At 22.8% G+C, this 15,738-nt stretch overlaps 2 protein-coding genes across 7 annotated transcripts in view; one reads left to right on the top strand and one right to left on the bottom strand.

The window, feature by feature from the left end:
* LOC122503188 overlaps window positions 1-15,738 on the bottom strand; it is a 318,272-nt gene that overhangs the window by 220,301 nt on the left and 82,233 nt on the right. For all 5 annotated transcript variants that reach the window (XM_043613669.1, XM_043613987.1, XM_043613735.1 and 2 more), the window contains one exon: window positions 14,253-14,332. The gene's annotated coding sequence lies outside the window, so the exon portion shown is untranslated. The remainder of the gene's footprint in view (window positions 1-14,252; window positions 14,333-15,738) is intronic.
* Window positions 80-14,225, top strand: LOC122503696 (lysosomal acid glucosylceramidase-like). 2 transcript variants are annotated; one of them, XM_043614451.1, is made up of 10 exons: window positions 80-261; window positions 4,250-4,462; window positions 8,058-8,261; window positions 8,470-8,602; window positions 8,786-8,939; window positions 10,946-11,106; window positions 12,135-12,526; window positions 13,303-13,531; window positions 13,613-13,726; window positions 13,984-14,225. In XM_043614451.1, the coding sequence occupies exons 2-10, from the start codon at window positions 4,426-4,428 to the stop codon at window positions 14,081-14,083; spliced, it is 1,524 nt and encodes a 507-aa protein (XP_043470386.1). In that variant the 5' UTR covers window positions 80-261; window positions 4,250-4,425; the 3' UTR covers window positions 14,084-14,225. The 2 variants fall into 2 exon arrangements, with proteins under 2 accessions (XP_043470386.1, XP_043470311.1); XM_043614376.1 differs by having other exon boundaries at window positions 8,055-8,261.

Genomic DNA, 15,738 nt, shown 5'->3' with positions numbered 1-15,738 from the left:
AATTATATTCTAATAACAAATTTTCTAACGAAATAAAGTTTTACGTCAAAAAAAAAAAAAAAAAAAATTATATGCGCAGGTGTTTATTGAGATGAACTATTTATTGATTATTATGGAAACAAGGAAAATTAAAAAACAATTACTTAATTTATACAAAGTAGTGTGACGCTTTTCGTACAATTTTCTCAAGTTGGTATAAAGAGCTTCCAGAGATAATATTTTACTTCTTGTTTGAGTCAAGATCCAGATCGTTATTTGCAGGTAAATTTTTTTCAAACTTTAAATATTAGTAAAAATTTAATTCCTTTAATTTAAAATTTTAATAAATCTTAATAAATTTAATTCGTTCAATTTTCAATATCAATAAATCTAATTCATTAAATTTCAATTAATTTAAATTCTGAAATCAAATTAATTTTTTGCAGTTCAAAAATGAATTTTATTTGTGTAAGTACAGTAAATATAAATTTTTGTATTAAAAAGAAATAATTTTCTAAAAAACTATCGTCTTGTTACAAAATTCATTACGCGGAATTTTTTTTTTTAAAGTGTTTTAAATTTTAAATTATATTGCAAATTAATTTCTTTCTGTGAAATTTTTCTCGTTTCTGTTAAAAATACACTTTTTTAAAATTTTCTTTTTTGAAATATATTTTTAAAAACAGTGTTTTAAATTTTAAATTATTTTGAATATTATTTTCATTCCGTGAAATTTTTCTCGTTTATGTTAAAAATACACTTTTTAAAATTTTGTTTTGCAAAAGAAGAGTTTTGAAAAAAAGAGAAATGCTTTTTTAATGTATCTCTGTATACGTGAAATAAAATGTACATTCCACTTGCTCTGAAGTATGACAGAAAATCATTTTATGAGCTTCAGCGAAAGGAGTCACTCTTGTATACACAATTCGCATGCAAATTAATTCTCATGTTCTTTTTTTTATTAAAAAAAAACTCAATTTTTCGTTTTTATTATTTAAAAAAAAATACAAGTGATTGATGAACTGAAAGTGGCTAAATTTCAATTTTCCCAATAAAAATTTACAACCTATGTTCAAATTTGATTGTTTATAGACAGACATTTCAAAATTTTTATTTATTTTCTTCTGTCAGAAACTCAGACATAACTTTTTTTCTCTCTTTTCTTACTCCAATATTTCCACTTTAATTTTTAAAAAAAGGTAAATTTTTATTAATTCTATTTATATTTTATTTCATAAATTCAATTTTCTTTTGTATTATTATTTCTCGTTTTTTAATTTAATACAAACTATTGACTAATATATCAGTGATTATCTAGGGTAAAGAAAATTTTTTGAAACCTAATAGAAAAAATGTATTCTTACGTAATATATAAATAGGCACTAATGTAAAATAACAACGTTTGGACAATGATAAGAATTGAAAGAACATCTGGAAACAGACAAATGCACTATTTCAAACTATCACAATGAGATAATAAATAAATATCATTTAACCTAACAAAAAAAAATTAAATTAAAAAATTAATTAATTAAATTAATAAAATTTCAGTAAAGTTCTTTTAAAAAAGTCATTATTTATTTTACAAAATTTAAGTTAAAAAAACATTAATTTTTCTATCAAAAAAGTATTTGATTCTAAAATAATTTTTTATATATTTTTCCTTGTGGAGATTTATTTTTTTCAAAAAAGTATTTTGAACCATTAATTTCCTCTAAATTTTTATAAATTTAAGAAACAAAAATTCCAAAGTTTCTAGTTGTTTTTCATTTTACAATGAAGAATAATTATTAAAAGTGTCATTTAATTGAATCAATTTTAAATAACATTTGTTCAACGTTAATTACTTTATGAACGATACTAGAATTTTTGCATTTATCTGTTTCGAGAGAGAATAGGTAATGTACACATTAAACATTAATGAGTACATTGATACTGATAAATAAATATTAATTTGACTTTTAATAAAAATTATCTAATTTACACAAATTTAATTTAATTTTAATAAAAACTACATTTTCTTTTTTATTAAAAAATTTATTAAATTAAAATTAAGAAATTTAGAATTATTAAAACAATTAACAATTTTTGGAGTCGATTATCAAATTTGGGATTTTTTTCATCAATTTAGAGCTTTTTTTATTAAAGAAGAGATTTTTCCGAAACAGGGAAGTATTCAGAACTTTTTTAGAATTAATTTCTAATTCAGAAAAAATTTGTTTTTGAAAAACGGCGCTGGTCTTGACAATTTTTTTTTAACAATTTTTGGAGTCTATTAACAAATTCAGACTTTTTTCCATCAATTTAGAGCTTTTTTTTATTAAAGAAGAGCTTTTTCCGAAACAGGGAAGTATTTAGAACTTTTTTAGAATTTACATCCGATTCAGAAAAAATTTGTATTTTGAAAAACGACGATGGTCTTGACAATTTTTGTCAACAATTTTTGGAGGCGATCATCAAATTTGGTCTTTTTTTCATCAATTTGGAGCTTTTCTTATTAAAGAAGAGCTTTTTTCGAAAAACGGAGGTTCTCAGAACTATTTTAGAATTTATTTCCGATTCAAAAAAAAAAAAATTCTATCTTAAAAAACGACGCTAGTTTGTACAATTGGTTTTATCAATTTTTGTCTTTTGAAGGCGATTTTTTTTATCAATTTGGAGATTTTTTTTTATCAAAGAAGAGCTTTTTTGATAACACAGAGATATTCAGAACTTTTTTAGAATTTATTTTCGATTCGAAAAAAATTTGTATCTGAAAAAACGACGCTGTTCTTGACAATTTTTTAAACAATTTTTGCATTCGAATATCAAATTTGGGCTTTTTTCATCAATTTGGAGCTTCTTTTTTTTATTAAAAAAGAACTTTTCCCGAAACAAGAAGGTATTCAGAAATTTTTCAATAATTTATTTCCGATTCAGGAAAAATTTGTATCTTGAAAAACGACACTGGTCTTGTAAATTAATTTTCACAATTTTTGTAACTCAATATAAATGTTGGGCTTTTTTTTGATAAAATTAGAGCTTTTTTACTACAGAAGAGCTTTTTCGGAAACATGGAGATTACTCAAAACTTTTTTAGAATTTATTTCCTATTTAGAAATAATGTGTATCTTCGGTCTTAGCAATTTTTTAAACAATTTTTGGAGTCGATTATCGAATTTAGTCTTTTTTTCATCAATTTGGAGCTTTTTTTAATTAAAGAAAAAATGTTTCCGAAACACGAAGGTATTTAGAACTTTTTTAGAATTTATTTCCGATTCAGAAAAAATTGTTGTCTTCAAAAACGACGCTTTTTTTAACAACCATTTTTTCAACAATTTTTGAAGTCGATTAACAAGTTTGGGGTTTTTTTTTATCAATTTGGAGATTTTTTTTAAAGAAGAGCTTTTTTGAAAACGTGGAGAAAGTCAGGACTTTTTTAGAATTTATTTCCCATTCAAAAAAAATGTGTATCTTCGGTCTTAACAATTTTTTAAACAATTTTTGAAGTCGATTATAGAATTTGTTCTTTTTTTTATCAATTTGAAGCTTTTTTTTGTTACAGAAGATATTTTTCCGATACACTATTTAGAACTTTTTTAGAATTTATTTACGATTCATGAAAAACTTTTGTCTTTGAAAACGATGCTGATCTTGACCATTTTTTTTTAAACAATTTTTGGAGTCGATTATCAAATTTGGCTTTTTTAATTAATTTTCGGCTTTTTTTTATTGAAGAAGAGCTTTTTCCGAAATACGGAAAACTTTTTTTATAATTTACTTCCAATTCAGAAAAAATGTGTATTTACTATTTTGAAAAACGACGCTGGTCTTGACAATTTTTTTAAAACAATTTTCGGAGTCGATTATTAAATTTAATCTTTTCTTTATCAATTTCGAGCTTTTTTAATTAAAGAAGAGTTTTTTCACGGTATTCAGAATAACTTGCAATTTATTATTTAAGATAAAAAAAATTAAACTCAAATATCAACAAAGTAATTATTTTCCAAGCTTCTCTTAGGTACAAAGGAAATTTTCAATTTTTCTAAAGATATCAAATTGTGACAAAAAAAAGTATCAAAAAGTGTTGCGAAGCAACGTTTTGATTCATTTTTTGTCTCAATTTGATATCCTTAGAAAAACTGTGTTAAAAAAAAAATAAATATTTTTAACAATATTTTTAAATATTTTTAACTTCGTGGAAATAAATATTTTACTACATTACAAAATATTAAATTACTTGAACCGAATAATTTTTCCCCCAGTACAATTTTTTTCTTCTCATTCACAGATTCCACGGAGATTTAAAAATAGAGAAAAAAATTCCATTATTTTAAGGAGAGTGGATTTATAGAAATTCGACTGGAAATGATTTAACATCAAAGAATAAACAGTGATAGAATAAAAGAATCTATTTATAGGAGACAAAAATCAGTTTATTTAAAAAAAAATAAAGGATATATCGAAATGGATTCAGTGGCAACTCTGGTTGCATTTCTAGCAGGTATTAGGTATATAGAGACATATCGATTTATTCAGACTAGAATTCGCAGAGAACCGATGGGGATATTGGCGTTTCACACTCGGTTGTACTTGTCCGAGTGGAAATACCAGGTATCTAGTGTGTTCCACTTGAAACCATTTACTCCCGCTCATCTAATTTATTATACTTTGATTAAACAAAAGTTGAAACTCATTATGAGAGAGTCTACGTTACTATATTTATATGAATGGACGCTGAAATGGATGTTTAATAGTCGCTCACTTATTGTTGAAAATTTATAAACATCTATACATATACATATGTGAATCAAGTAACTAAATTCTCGCATTTTGTTTCAAAATCAGTCTCGAATATACATATGGTAAATAATAATTAATTGGTCTATTAGTGTCGACATTATTGAAACTCTAAGTATCTATTAAATTCAATACGAGATTATATTGAAAATTATTATTCCCGATATTGCACAAGTTATTATTTTTTTTGCAATATCTAATTATTTGTAAATGACAATATAGAAACTAAATTTACTAATTTGTTTGGGTTTAAAGAAGATGCAAAACAATTTTTTCAAAATTTGCAAATAGAAATTTTTTTTTCCTACTGTATATTTTTCAAACTTTTTCAAACTTACAACGAGAAAGAAAACAAAAGAAAAGAATTTAAAAACAAAGGAAGAATATGTTTAATTTTCAAGTCTTTAAGAGATTTTATTAATTTAAGGAGATAAGAAAGGAAAAAAGGAGCAAACTGCAGGGTTGCCACAAAAATTTAATTTTCTTTTTCCATGACTTTTCCCTGATATCCAGATTTTTTACTTTTTCCCTAACTATAAAGAATATTCTGATTCACTCTAAAAAATAATTAGATACTAAAAAAAATGTTCCATTATTACACTTAAATACGAATTTCTATAATTCTAAAATAAATAGATTTTTCGAAAACATCAAAAACTTATTTTTTAAATAAATATTTAATTGTTATTATTTTCCAATAGGAATTAAGATTTTCGAAAATTTCAAATTCAAACCTTCTAAAATTCAACAGTTTATAAAAATTAAAGATGACCGAAAGATAAAATCATTATTTTATATTATAAAAATATTGTTACTATAACTTCTTCAAAATTATTTTCATTATTTCAATTCAATTATTATTTTCTAGAATTTTTAACTAAAATTCATCTTCAAATCAATTATTATTAATAATTTTTGAAAAAGTTCTTATTGAGAATTTTCAAATTCACTTGTTTACAATTCAATTTTACGAAATTTCAATTATTTGCAATTTCTTCAATTAAATAATGTATATATTAGAAAATAAAAACTTCAAATAATTTCAAAATTTGAATTAAACTTTTTCAAAAAAATTAATTCTACACACTTTTGTTATAGTTAAAAGTATGAAAAATTCAAATTTTCAAAAACTTTAATTTGAAATCTTTTCAAAATTCAATTATTTCTAAAAATTCGTACTATAATGCTTTTAATATTCAATTATTTAAAATATAAAATGAAATTCATTTTTAATTCAATTTTTAATTTTTATTAGAAAATTCTACGAGAATTCCATTTGTTAAATAGAAAAAATAAATAATTTATTGAAAAATGCAATGTTTCTTAAAATTGAATCCTCCTGAAGAATGTTATCAAAAAATTTGTAAATAATTAAATTCTTAGGCTAATTTTAATAAAATTTTTAAGAATAATTATATTTTTCGAAATATTTGATTAAAATTGAATTAAAAATAATTGAAATTCTACGATGAGTTTCATTAAAATAACTGAATAATTTTGTCACGAATTTTATTAAAATTTATAAAAATAATTTAATTTCGTAGAAGAATTTTTCTATTTATAAAGATAATTGAAATTTTGACCAGAATGTTAAAAAAGATTTAAAAAAAAAAATAAATTCTTGTGATGAATTTTAATAAAAAAAAATGAATTTTTAAGAATAGTTAAAATTTTTATGAGAATTTTTCTAAATTCTTATTATTTTATTAATGTAAATATTTGAATTCTTGAGAAGAATATTATTAAATTTTTTGAAAATAATGGAATTTTTTAGAAGAATTTTGTTTTCTATAATAATAATTGAATTTTTTCGAAGAATTTTATTTAATTTCTTGAAAATAATTTAATTTTTGTTAATAATTTTATTATTTATGAAAATAATAAGAATTGTTGCAAAAAAATTGTTATTTTAAAAATTAATTGAATTTCTTGGAAGTATTGTATTCAATTTATTGGAAATAATTGAATTTTTCCAAAGTATTTTGTTCCTTATTAATATAACAAAATTTTTTAGAAAAATTTTATTAAAATTTTTGAAAATAATTGAATTTTGTGAAAAAAACTACTATTTATGAAAATAATTGAATTTTATAATAAATTTTATAAAAATTTGACGAGAATATACCTATTAAAAAAAATATTGAAAAAATTGAATTTTTGTGTTGAATTTTAATAGAATTTCCAAGAATAATTGAAATCTTTTAGGAATTAAACTCAAATTCCTAAATAAAATTTTATTATTAACAAAAATAATTCTATCCCTGTAAAATATTTATTATTAATGAAAATAATTGAATTATTCTGAAGAAATTTATAAAAAATGTCGAAATAATTGAGTTCCTGTGAAATTTTTATTATTTATTAAATAAAAAAATTAAATGTTTGCGTAGAATTTTATTTAAATTTTTATTAAATTATTTAATTCTTTTGGAAAGTTTTATTTAAATACTAGGTATTGAAAATCATTGAATAGAGGAAAATTTTTGTAAATAATTGAATTCTTCAGAAAATAAAAAGTTTATTACTTTTTTAAAGATAATTAAAACTTTTAAGAGAATTTAAAAAAATTTTTGAACATATACTTGAATTTAGACGAAGAATTTTTGTTATTTATGAAAATTAATGAAATTTTTGCAATTTTTTGTAATTTCTCAAAAATTCAATTATTTTTTTTAGTGTTTTTAACTTAAATTCTTCTATAAATTCATTATTTTTAATAATTAATTAAATGTATATTCAAAAATTTAACTAATTTCAGAACAATTTGAATTATTAAAATTTTTCAAAAATCTAAGTTCTTTAAAATTTCTAATTACCTGAAATTCATTCAAAATTGAAATTTTATAAAATTTGAAATTGAAACCTTTTGAAGTTGATCTATTTATGAAAATCGTAAACGCAACTCTTTTAAAATTCAATTAATTTTGAAATATTTAAGTAAAATTATTCATTAAATGATTTCTAAGTAATAATTTTATGATAGTTCTTCAAGAATTAATTTAGTTAAAAAGTAATTATTGTTAGAAATAGAAAAAATTGTAGGTCTTGTATTATAATTCTTGAAAATTTCATAGTTTATGAGACAAACAAAAAAGACACAAAAATTCAGAAAATTCTGAATTTTCTCATGAATTCTAAAAATTAAATTTTTTCCAGTACTTTTAATAAAAATCCCTGACTTTTCTCTGACTTTTTCCTGAATTCCCTGGCCTGTGGTAATCCTGCATTGTGATCGCTATTATTAGATAATATTTTCATTTCATCGAATTTTATAACTGACAGAATTAATTTTTTAGCAGGCACGACCCTCATATTCGGATGTGAAAGATTTTCCAGCAACAGAGGTGACAGTTTATATTGTATTTGTGATTCAAATTATTGTGACAAAGTTCCAAGTATATCGAAACCGTCGGATGATTCAAGATATAGTTTAGTTTCATCTAACAAGGAAGGTCTTCGATTCTACGTTACTAATGGGACATTTATTGGTAGACTACATGGAAGTACGTTCACTAAACAAGTTATATAACAATTTTTTTCTGTTATAAACAGAAAAAATTCTAAAATTTCATCAAAGAAAAGAATTTTTTTTAATTTTGAATTTTAAAAAATAATTATTATGAAAAATATTAAAAATTATTATGAAAGTAATTTAACAACTAAGAGATAATGAAAAATTATCAAATTGTTAAAATTCGAAAAATATTTCAGACGTTCCCTTGCGAATAACAATCAATAAAGGTCAGACATTTCAAAATATTTCGGGTTTCGGAGGAGCCCTGACAGATTCGACTGGATTTAATATTAAATCCTTGACTAATGATGTGCAAGATAAACTTTTGGGGTAAAAAAGAAAATGTTTTTGTAAGAAATAATAATTGTAGATCAGTATATTATATAAACAATAAATTTATATTAATTTCTATAATATTCTAAATACAATCTATAATATTTCAGTATTAAAGAATTTTGAAAACGAATTTCAAAACAAAATTTTCATTCTCATAATTTTCATAATTGTTTACAGATCTTATTTTGGATATGATAGTATCGAATATAATATGGTGAGAGTTCCAATCGGAACAACCGATTTTTCTCCAAGGCCCTACAGTTATGCAATGTCAGAATATGATGTCGGTCTGGAACGTTTTTCTCTAACTAGTGAAGATAATGTTTACAAGGTATTTTTAATAAGTACAGAAAAAAAAAAAATTTTTAGAATTCATAAAAAAAATTCTGAATTTTGGACAGGTGTCTGAATTTTTTAAAATGTATTTAATTAATTATTAAAAATAATGAATTTATAGAATAATTTGAGTTAAAGACACTAAAAAAATTAAAGGTTTGAGAAGTTACAAATAATTGAAGAAATTCAATTATTTTTAAAAATATTAATAAAACTCATTGCGCAGAATTACAATTATTTTAAAAAGTAATAACATTCTTCGTAGAAATTCAATTATGTACAAAAATAAAAAAAAAATTGTTGCAAAAATTTCAATTATTATTATAAATAATAAAATTCTTCTCCAAAATTGAATTAATTTCAAAAATTTTCTTCAAATCAATGATTTTCAATATCTACCATTTTAATAAAATTTTCCAAAAGAATTCATTTATTTAAAAAAAAACTTTTAATAAAATTCTACGCAAACATTAAAAAATTATTTTCATAAAATGACAAGTTCACAGGAATTCAATTATTTCAAAAAAGGTCAAATAAAATTTTTACAAGAATTCAATTCTTTTCAAAAATTATAAAACTCATCGCAGGCTTTTAATTACGTTTAATACAATTTTTAATAAATTACTCGAAAAATGCAATTATTTTTAAAAATTTTATTAAAATTCAATTATTTTTATAAATAATAAAACTCATTGCAGACAATTATTTTCAAAATTAATGAAATTCTTCGTAGAAATTCAATTATGTTCAAAAATTCTTAAATTTTTCCTTCAAAATTTCAATTAATTCTTTATAAATAATAAAATTCTTCTCTGAAATTCAATTATTTTCAAAAATTGTAATAAAATTCTATTGTTTAAAAAAAAGTCAATAAAATATAACGCAAACATTTTTATTCTCATAACTAATAAAAATTACTGGAATTTAATTATTCACGAATTTTTTTAAAAATTTATTCGCAATAATTCCATTATTTTTAGAAATAATAAAGTCTTTAACAGGGATTTAATTTTTTTTCTGAATAATAAAATTCTTTTAATAAATTCAATTATTTTCATAAATAATAAAACTCATCGCAGAATTTCAATTATTTTTAATACTATTTTAATCCAATTCCTCGAAAAATGTAATTATTCCTAATCATTTTATTAAAATTCGTCAAAAAAATTCAATTTTAAGAAACATTCATTTATTGAATAAATTCTTAATTTTTGTATTTTAATAATTAAATTCTCGTAGAATATTCTAATAAAAATTGATTTAAAAATTAATTTCAGTTTAAATTTTAGATAATAATTGAATAGGTATTAAAAACATTATTGCGTGAATTTTTAGAAATAATTGAATTTTGAAATGGTTTCCAATCAAAATCTTTGAAAATCTGAATTTTTCATACAAACTAACAATTTTGTAGAAATAATTTTTTTAATTTTTTGAAAAATATTAATTGAATTTTTTTGAAATTATTTAAACTTTTTATTTTTCTAAAGAATAAAAAGAATTGCAACTAATTAGAATTTCATCAAATTGAATTTTGTAAACAAATTAATATAAAAATTCTAGGAAATAATAAAATAATTGAATTTGAATGATGAAAATAATTTTCAAGTAGTTCTTTAGTTATTATAAAGCATGAAGAATAATATTCTTATTAAGAAGTTGTTGAATTAAAAAAAGGTTTGAATTTGAATTTTTTGAAAATCTTAATTCCTTTGGAAAAATAATAATAATTAAATATTATTTATTTAAAAAGGAAGTTATTGATGTTTTCGAATAATTTTACAATTAAAGAAATTCGTAAATAAATATGTAATAAAACATTTTGGTTAGTGTCTAATAAATTATTAGAGTGAATCAGAATTATTTTTTATGGTCAGGGAAAAAGTCAAAATTTTGTCTAGGAAATCAGGGAAAAACAAAATTAAATTTTTGTGGCAACCCTGCTGTAAATTCTATTATAATTTTTCATTATACTAAAACTGATATTAAACTGATTTTCAGATACCAAATTTAAAAAAGATTAGTTCACTATCTCTGAGGAATTTGAAATTAATAGCATCTCCATGGACGCCAAGTCCCTGGATGAAAACTCAAGCAACTTGGACTGGGAAGAGTATCCTACGACGTGAATATTGGCAAACATGGGCTAATTACTTCGTAAAGTATGAAACACTTTATATTAAGATGCGAATCTAATACACACATTTCTAAAGATTCCCAATAATTTAATATTGCCAAACAGGATTACTGTACATTTAATCAAAATCGAACTTTAATAGACCCAGAAAAAAATTTTATTTCAACCAACAATTTTTCCAAAGCAAATAAAATTTACTCTGTCAATAAATGTAGATTTGTCTCAGAGACAATTATTTATTTGCTTTAAATAAAATTTTTATTTAAACCAATAAAAATTAATTCGAAATTTCGAACCAAATAAAATTTATACAAACAAAACAAAATTTATTTGAACAAAACAAAATTTATTCAAACAAAACAAAATTTATTCAAACCAAATCAAAATTTATTCAAACCAAATCAAAATTTATTCAAACCACATAAAATTTATTTTGAAGCAAATAAAAATTTATTTTAGTTTACCTCTGTGATGGAAAATTATTATTACGATCAGTTAATGTCCTTATGAATTATTAATCAATCAATATTCAATTTTTATTGAATTCCAATTTCTCTATATAGAACTACTATCCAAATAGAATTATCGAAAACCTTATTACTGAACTTTGAGTTTGAAATAAACCGAGCTTTCACTCTAAGTTTGAGGCAGTTGATTTCAAATATGTTCTAGTCTATCAAGTCTCCCGCCGTTAGTAGAATGTTATTTGATTGAAATTTTGGGAAGGCAATCTTGTAATATGGATTTTCATTAATACCTACACTCCATAAGCACAAAGATATTAACCAGCAAATACCAAAATTTACCAAATTTAAAAATTCCAAAAAATTTTTTTAAACTTTACAATAATAAAATTTAAATTACCGTTAACACTGCAAAAATGAAGTATCTTGTGACTACAAAGTTACTTTAAAGATACTTAAATTATTACAGTGTTTACGGTGATTTAAATTTTATTTTTCCAGTGAAATTATAAAATTTCAGGCTAACGAAATTTATTATTACTTTTTGCAATGAAAAAAAGAGATTAAAGACAAGCATTTATTGTTTTAGATTCTTCCAAGCGTATGAAAAGAATAATTTTAAATTTTGGGCACTCACGCCTCAAAATGAGCCAAGAGTGGCATTTTCCACAATTAGAATACCAAACATGGGTTGGGAAGCAGAAGATCAACGAGAATGGATAACAAGATTTTTAGCACCAAATTTAAAGAGTTCAAAATTGGATTACTTGAAAATTATTATCGGCGATGGTTCAAGACAAATTTTACCTGATTTTGTCAGACCAATTTTAAACTCTAGGGAAGCAAAAGATGTGATCTCCGGCATTGCCGTCCACTCTTATTTCAATAACAATACTGCACTTAATTTTCTTGACAGGATTCACACACTTTACCCGGATAAATTTCTACTCTCCACTGAAAATTCAGCAATACTTCAAGGCAGTACGTTACCATTTTATTTTAACAATTAATTTCCAACTATCATTAAAATTTGGGAGTCTTTACCTTTAACTTTTACCATTTTTCTCAAAATCCTGACGTGCTAAGCAATTTTGAGATTTAAAATCGTGTTCAGTGGATAAAAATACATTGAAAATGACTCCCATATTGAAAATAAAAAAAAAATTATTTTTTGAGTTTTTACCCCCCACTTTTTTCAAAAAAGTCTACTTTTTTTGGTCTGGCACATATGGGTCTTAAAGTTTATGATTTAGGTTTTAATTTAAGACCTTATGTGAAAGATTCTTATCGTGTAAATAAGCTAAAAAGAAACAGTTATCTTGAAAATCAATAAAAACACTGTTTTTGGGTCTTTATCCCCACTTTTCTCAAAATTCTGAAGTGCTCAGCAATTTAGAGATCCGGAATCGTATTGAGTGGATAAAAACACATTGAAAACGACTCCCATATCAATAATACAACTCCAAAATAAAAAATATGTACATCTGAGTAATTTTTGTTTTTGAAAAAAGTGGGGGTAAAGAACCAAAAAAAAAATTTTTTTTTGCAATTTTTAACATGGGAGTCGTTTTCAATGTATTTTTATCCTCTGAACATGATTCCGGATCTTAAAAATCCTTAGGACGTCAAGATTTTGAGAAAAGTGTTGGTAAACAATTAAAGAAACCTTTTTTTCGAAGTTTTTGGTAATTTTCATCAGTTTTCAGTGTTTTCCGCTTATTTTTTTCTTTCCACTTAATTCTATATTTAATTTCTAGACCAAGAAGTTAAACTAGGTTCGTGGAGTCGCGCAGAAGATTATGCTAACAGTATAATTAACAACTTATCCCATTGGGTCACCGGTTGGATTGACTCAAACATGGCTTTAGACTTGCAAGGTGGTCCCAACTGGCTAAACAGATTTGTAGATTCCCCAATAATAGTAAATGCATCAGCAAATGCATTTTACAAGCAACCAACATACTACGTAATGGGTCATTTCTCAAAGTTAGTAAAATAATCAACTAATTTTTAATTCCCTTTCTCTGTAAATATTTGCAGAACTTTTAATTTAATTTTATTCGATAGATTTGTACCACCAGACAGTAAGAGAATTAATAGCATTAAAAGAGGTTCAGCTAAAATTAAATCAATTGCATTTTCAACCCCTGACAATGCAACAGTGATAATTCTCTTAAATCCGTGAGTATTAATTTTTTATTAAATTCCTCAATTAATAGCTTATTGTCCATATAAATTCAATTATTTTTTTATGAGCAAATTTATAAATTTATTAACTACACGACGTGGAAAATTTATCAATAATTGTGACATCATTTACAAATTATAAATAATTTGTCCAATAATTAATTAATGGAATTATCATTTTAATCAATTTATAAAATCATAATTTTTTAGTAAAATAAAGAAAAAGAAAGATTTATTGAAAATTTTTTTAGATACAGAAATAGACGTGAAGTTTTAATAGAAGATGTAATAAAAGGAAGTGCAAGAGTAATTCTTCCGGCAAAATCAATAAACAGTATGATATACTGGTAAAAATGGATAAAATAATAACTAATTAGATGCGGCTAATTAGATAATTTTTTTTAATCATAAAATTTTTATGTACATTTCTTTTTTTTCTAAATAAATAAATAAATGATCCGAGTGGTCTCAATAAATCTTTGTTTTGCAAATAGAAAAAATAATTTAAACTCCCACTAACCTGTAATTTTCCTGACAATCGCTCCTGAAATTCATATTAACTCTAATCCAAGGATACAGCATTCATCAAATTTAATAATCCTGCAACATAAAACATATTTTTATTACTATTTAAATATCAAACTAAAATTAGTAATTTGTAAAAGTAGAAAACAATATTTCTATTAGTTTTAAAAAAAATTAATAACTTTAATAAAATTCTACGCAAAGGATTAATTACTTTAATAAATAATAAAAAATTCCAAAGAATTCAATTATTTAAAAATTTTTTATAAATTTCTTCGCAACAATTCAAATATTTTCATAAATAATACAGCTCATCGAAGAATTTCAATTATTTTTGATACAATTATAATCAAGTTCCACTAAAAATATAATTAATCTTCAAAAAAATTATTTCAAAAGTAATTACTCTTCAAAATCTTATTTCAACTTCGTCTAAAGAAATCAATTATTTAAAAATTTGTTGATAAAATAATTTATGAGAATCAGTTTTAAAAAACATTCAATTAATTCAATAAAATTATTTATTTTTGTACTTTAATAATTGAATTGTAGTAGAATTTTCTAATAAAAATTTATTTAAACAAGTTAATCATTTCATGATCATTTAGCTTCCTCAATACAATATATACCTATTGTATAATTTTTTATTTTAGAATAAATATTTAAAAGTGTTAAGATACACATGCTAGTGTTCAGTCGGGTTCAATCCCTACTAGAACGCTGGTAATTTTCAGATGATTAGAATTGATAAATTTGGAAGAAATAAATTTTTATCTTCGTTTTTACCAAATTTTGATAGTCTGATGGCGTTCGGGTGATGTTGCTACTACTAAAAAATTGAAATAAAATTCTCTATTCTTCAGGATTGTGTGGGGTTTAGTCCCTACTAGAACTCTGGTAATTTTCAGTTGATTAGAATTGATAAATTTAGAAGAAATAAATTTTTATCTTCGTTTTTACCAAATTTTGATTGTCTGATGGCGTTCGGGTGATGGTGCTACTACTAAAAAATTGAAATAAAATTCTCTATTCTTCAGGATTGTGTAGGGTTCAGTCCCTAGCTGAACTCTGGTAATTTTCAGACGATTAGAATTGATAAATTTGGGAGAAATAAATTTTTATCTTCGTTTTTACCAAATTTTGATTGTCTGATGGCGTTCGGGTGATGGTGCTACTACTAAAAAATTGAAATAAAATTCTCTATTCTTCAGGATTGTGTGGGGTTTAGTCCCTACTAGAACTCTGGTAATTTTCAGTTGATTAGAATTGATAAATTTGGAAGAAATAAATTTTTATCTTCGTTTTTACCAAATTTTGATTGTCTGATGGCGTACGGGTGGACCTGCTACATCTAAAAAATTGAAATAAAATTCTCTATTCTTCAGGATTGTGTAGGGTTCAGTCCCTAGCTGAACTCTGGTAATTTTCAGACGATTAGAATTAATAAATTTGAAAGAAAGAAATTTTTTTCTTCGTTTTTA

Source organism: Leptopilina heterotoma, unplaced genomic scaffold (genome assembly GCF_015476425.1).
Source record: "Leptopilina heterotoma isolate Lh14 unplaced genomic scaffold, ASM1547642v1 Lhet_0, whole genome shotgun sequence".
NCBI classification, from domain to species: domain Eukaryota; kingdom Metazoa; phylum Arthropoda; class Insecta; order Hymenoptera; family Figitidae; genus Leptopilina; species Leptopilina heterotoma.
Note: the sequence above shows the minus strand (reverse complement) of the source record. Positions and strands in the feature narration are given on the sequence as shown.

Coding starts and splice junctions, on each gene's coding strand:
- LOC122503696 (XM_043614376.1), top strand. CDS start 4,426: ATGGATTCAGTGGCAACTCTGGTTGCATTTCTAGCAG. Junction 4,463..8,054: donor TCTGGTTGCATTTCTAGCAG/GTATTAGGTATA, acceptor TTAATTTTTTAG/CAGGCACGACCCTCATATTC. Junction 12,527..13,302: donor TTCAGCAATACTTCAAGGCA/GTACGTTACCAT, acceptor TTTAATTTCTAG/ACCAAGAAGTTAAACTAGGT.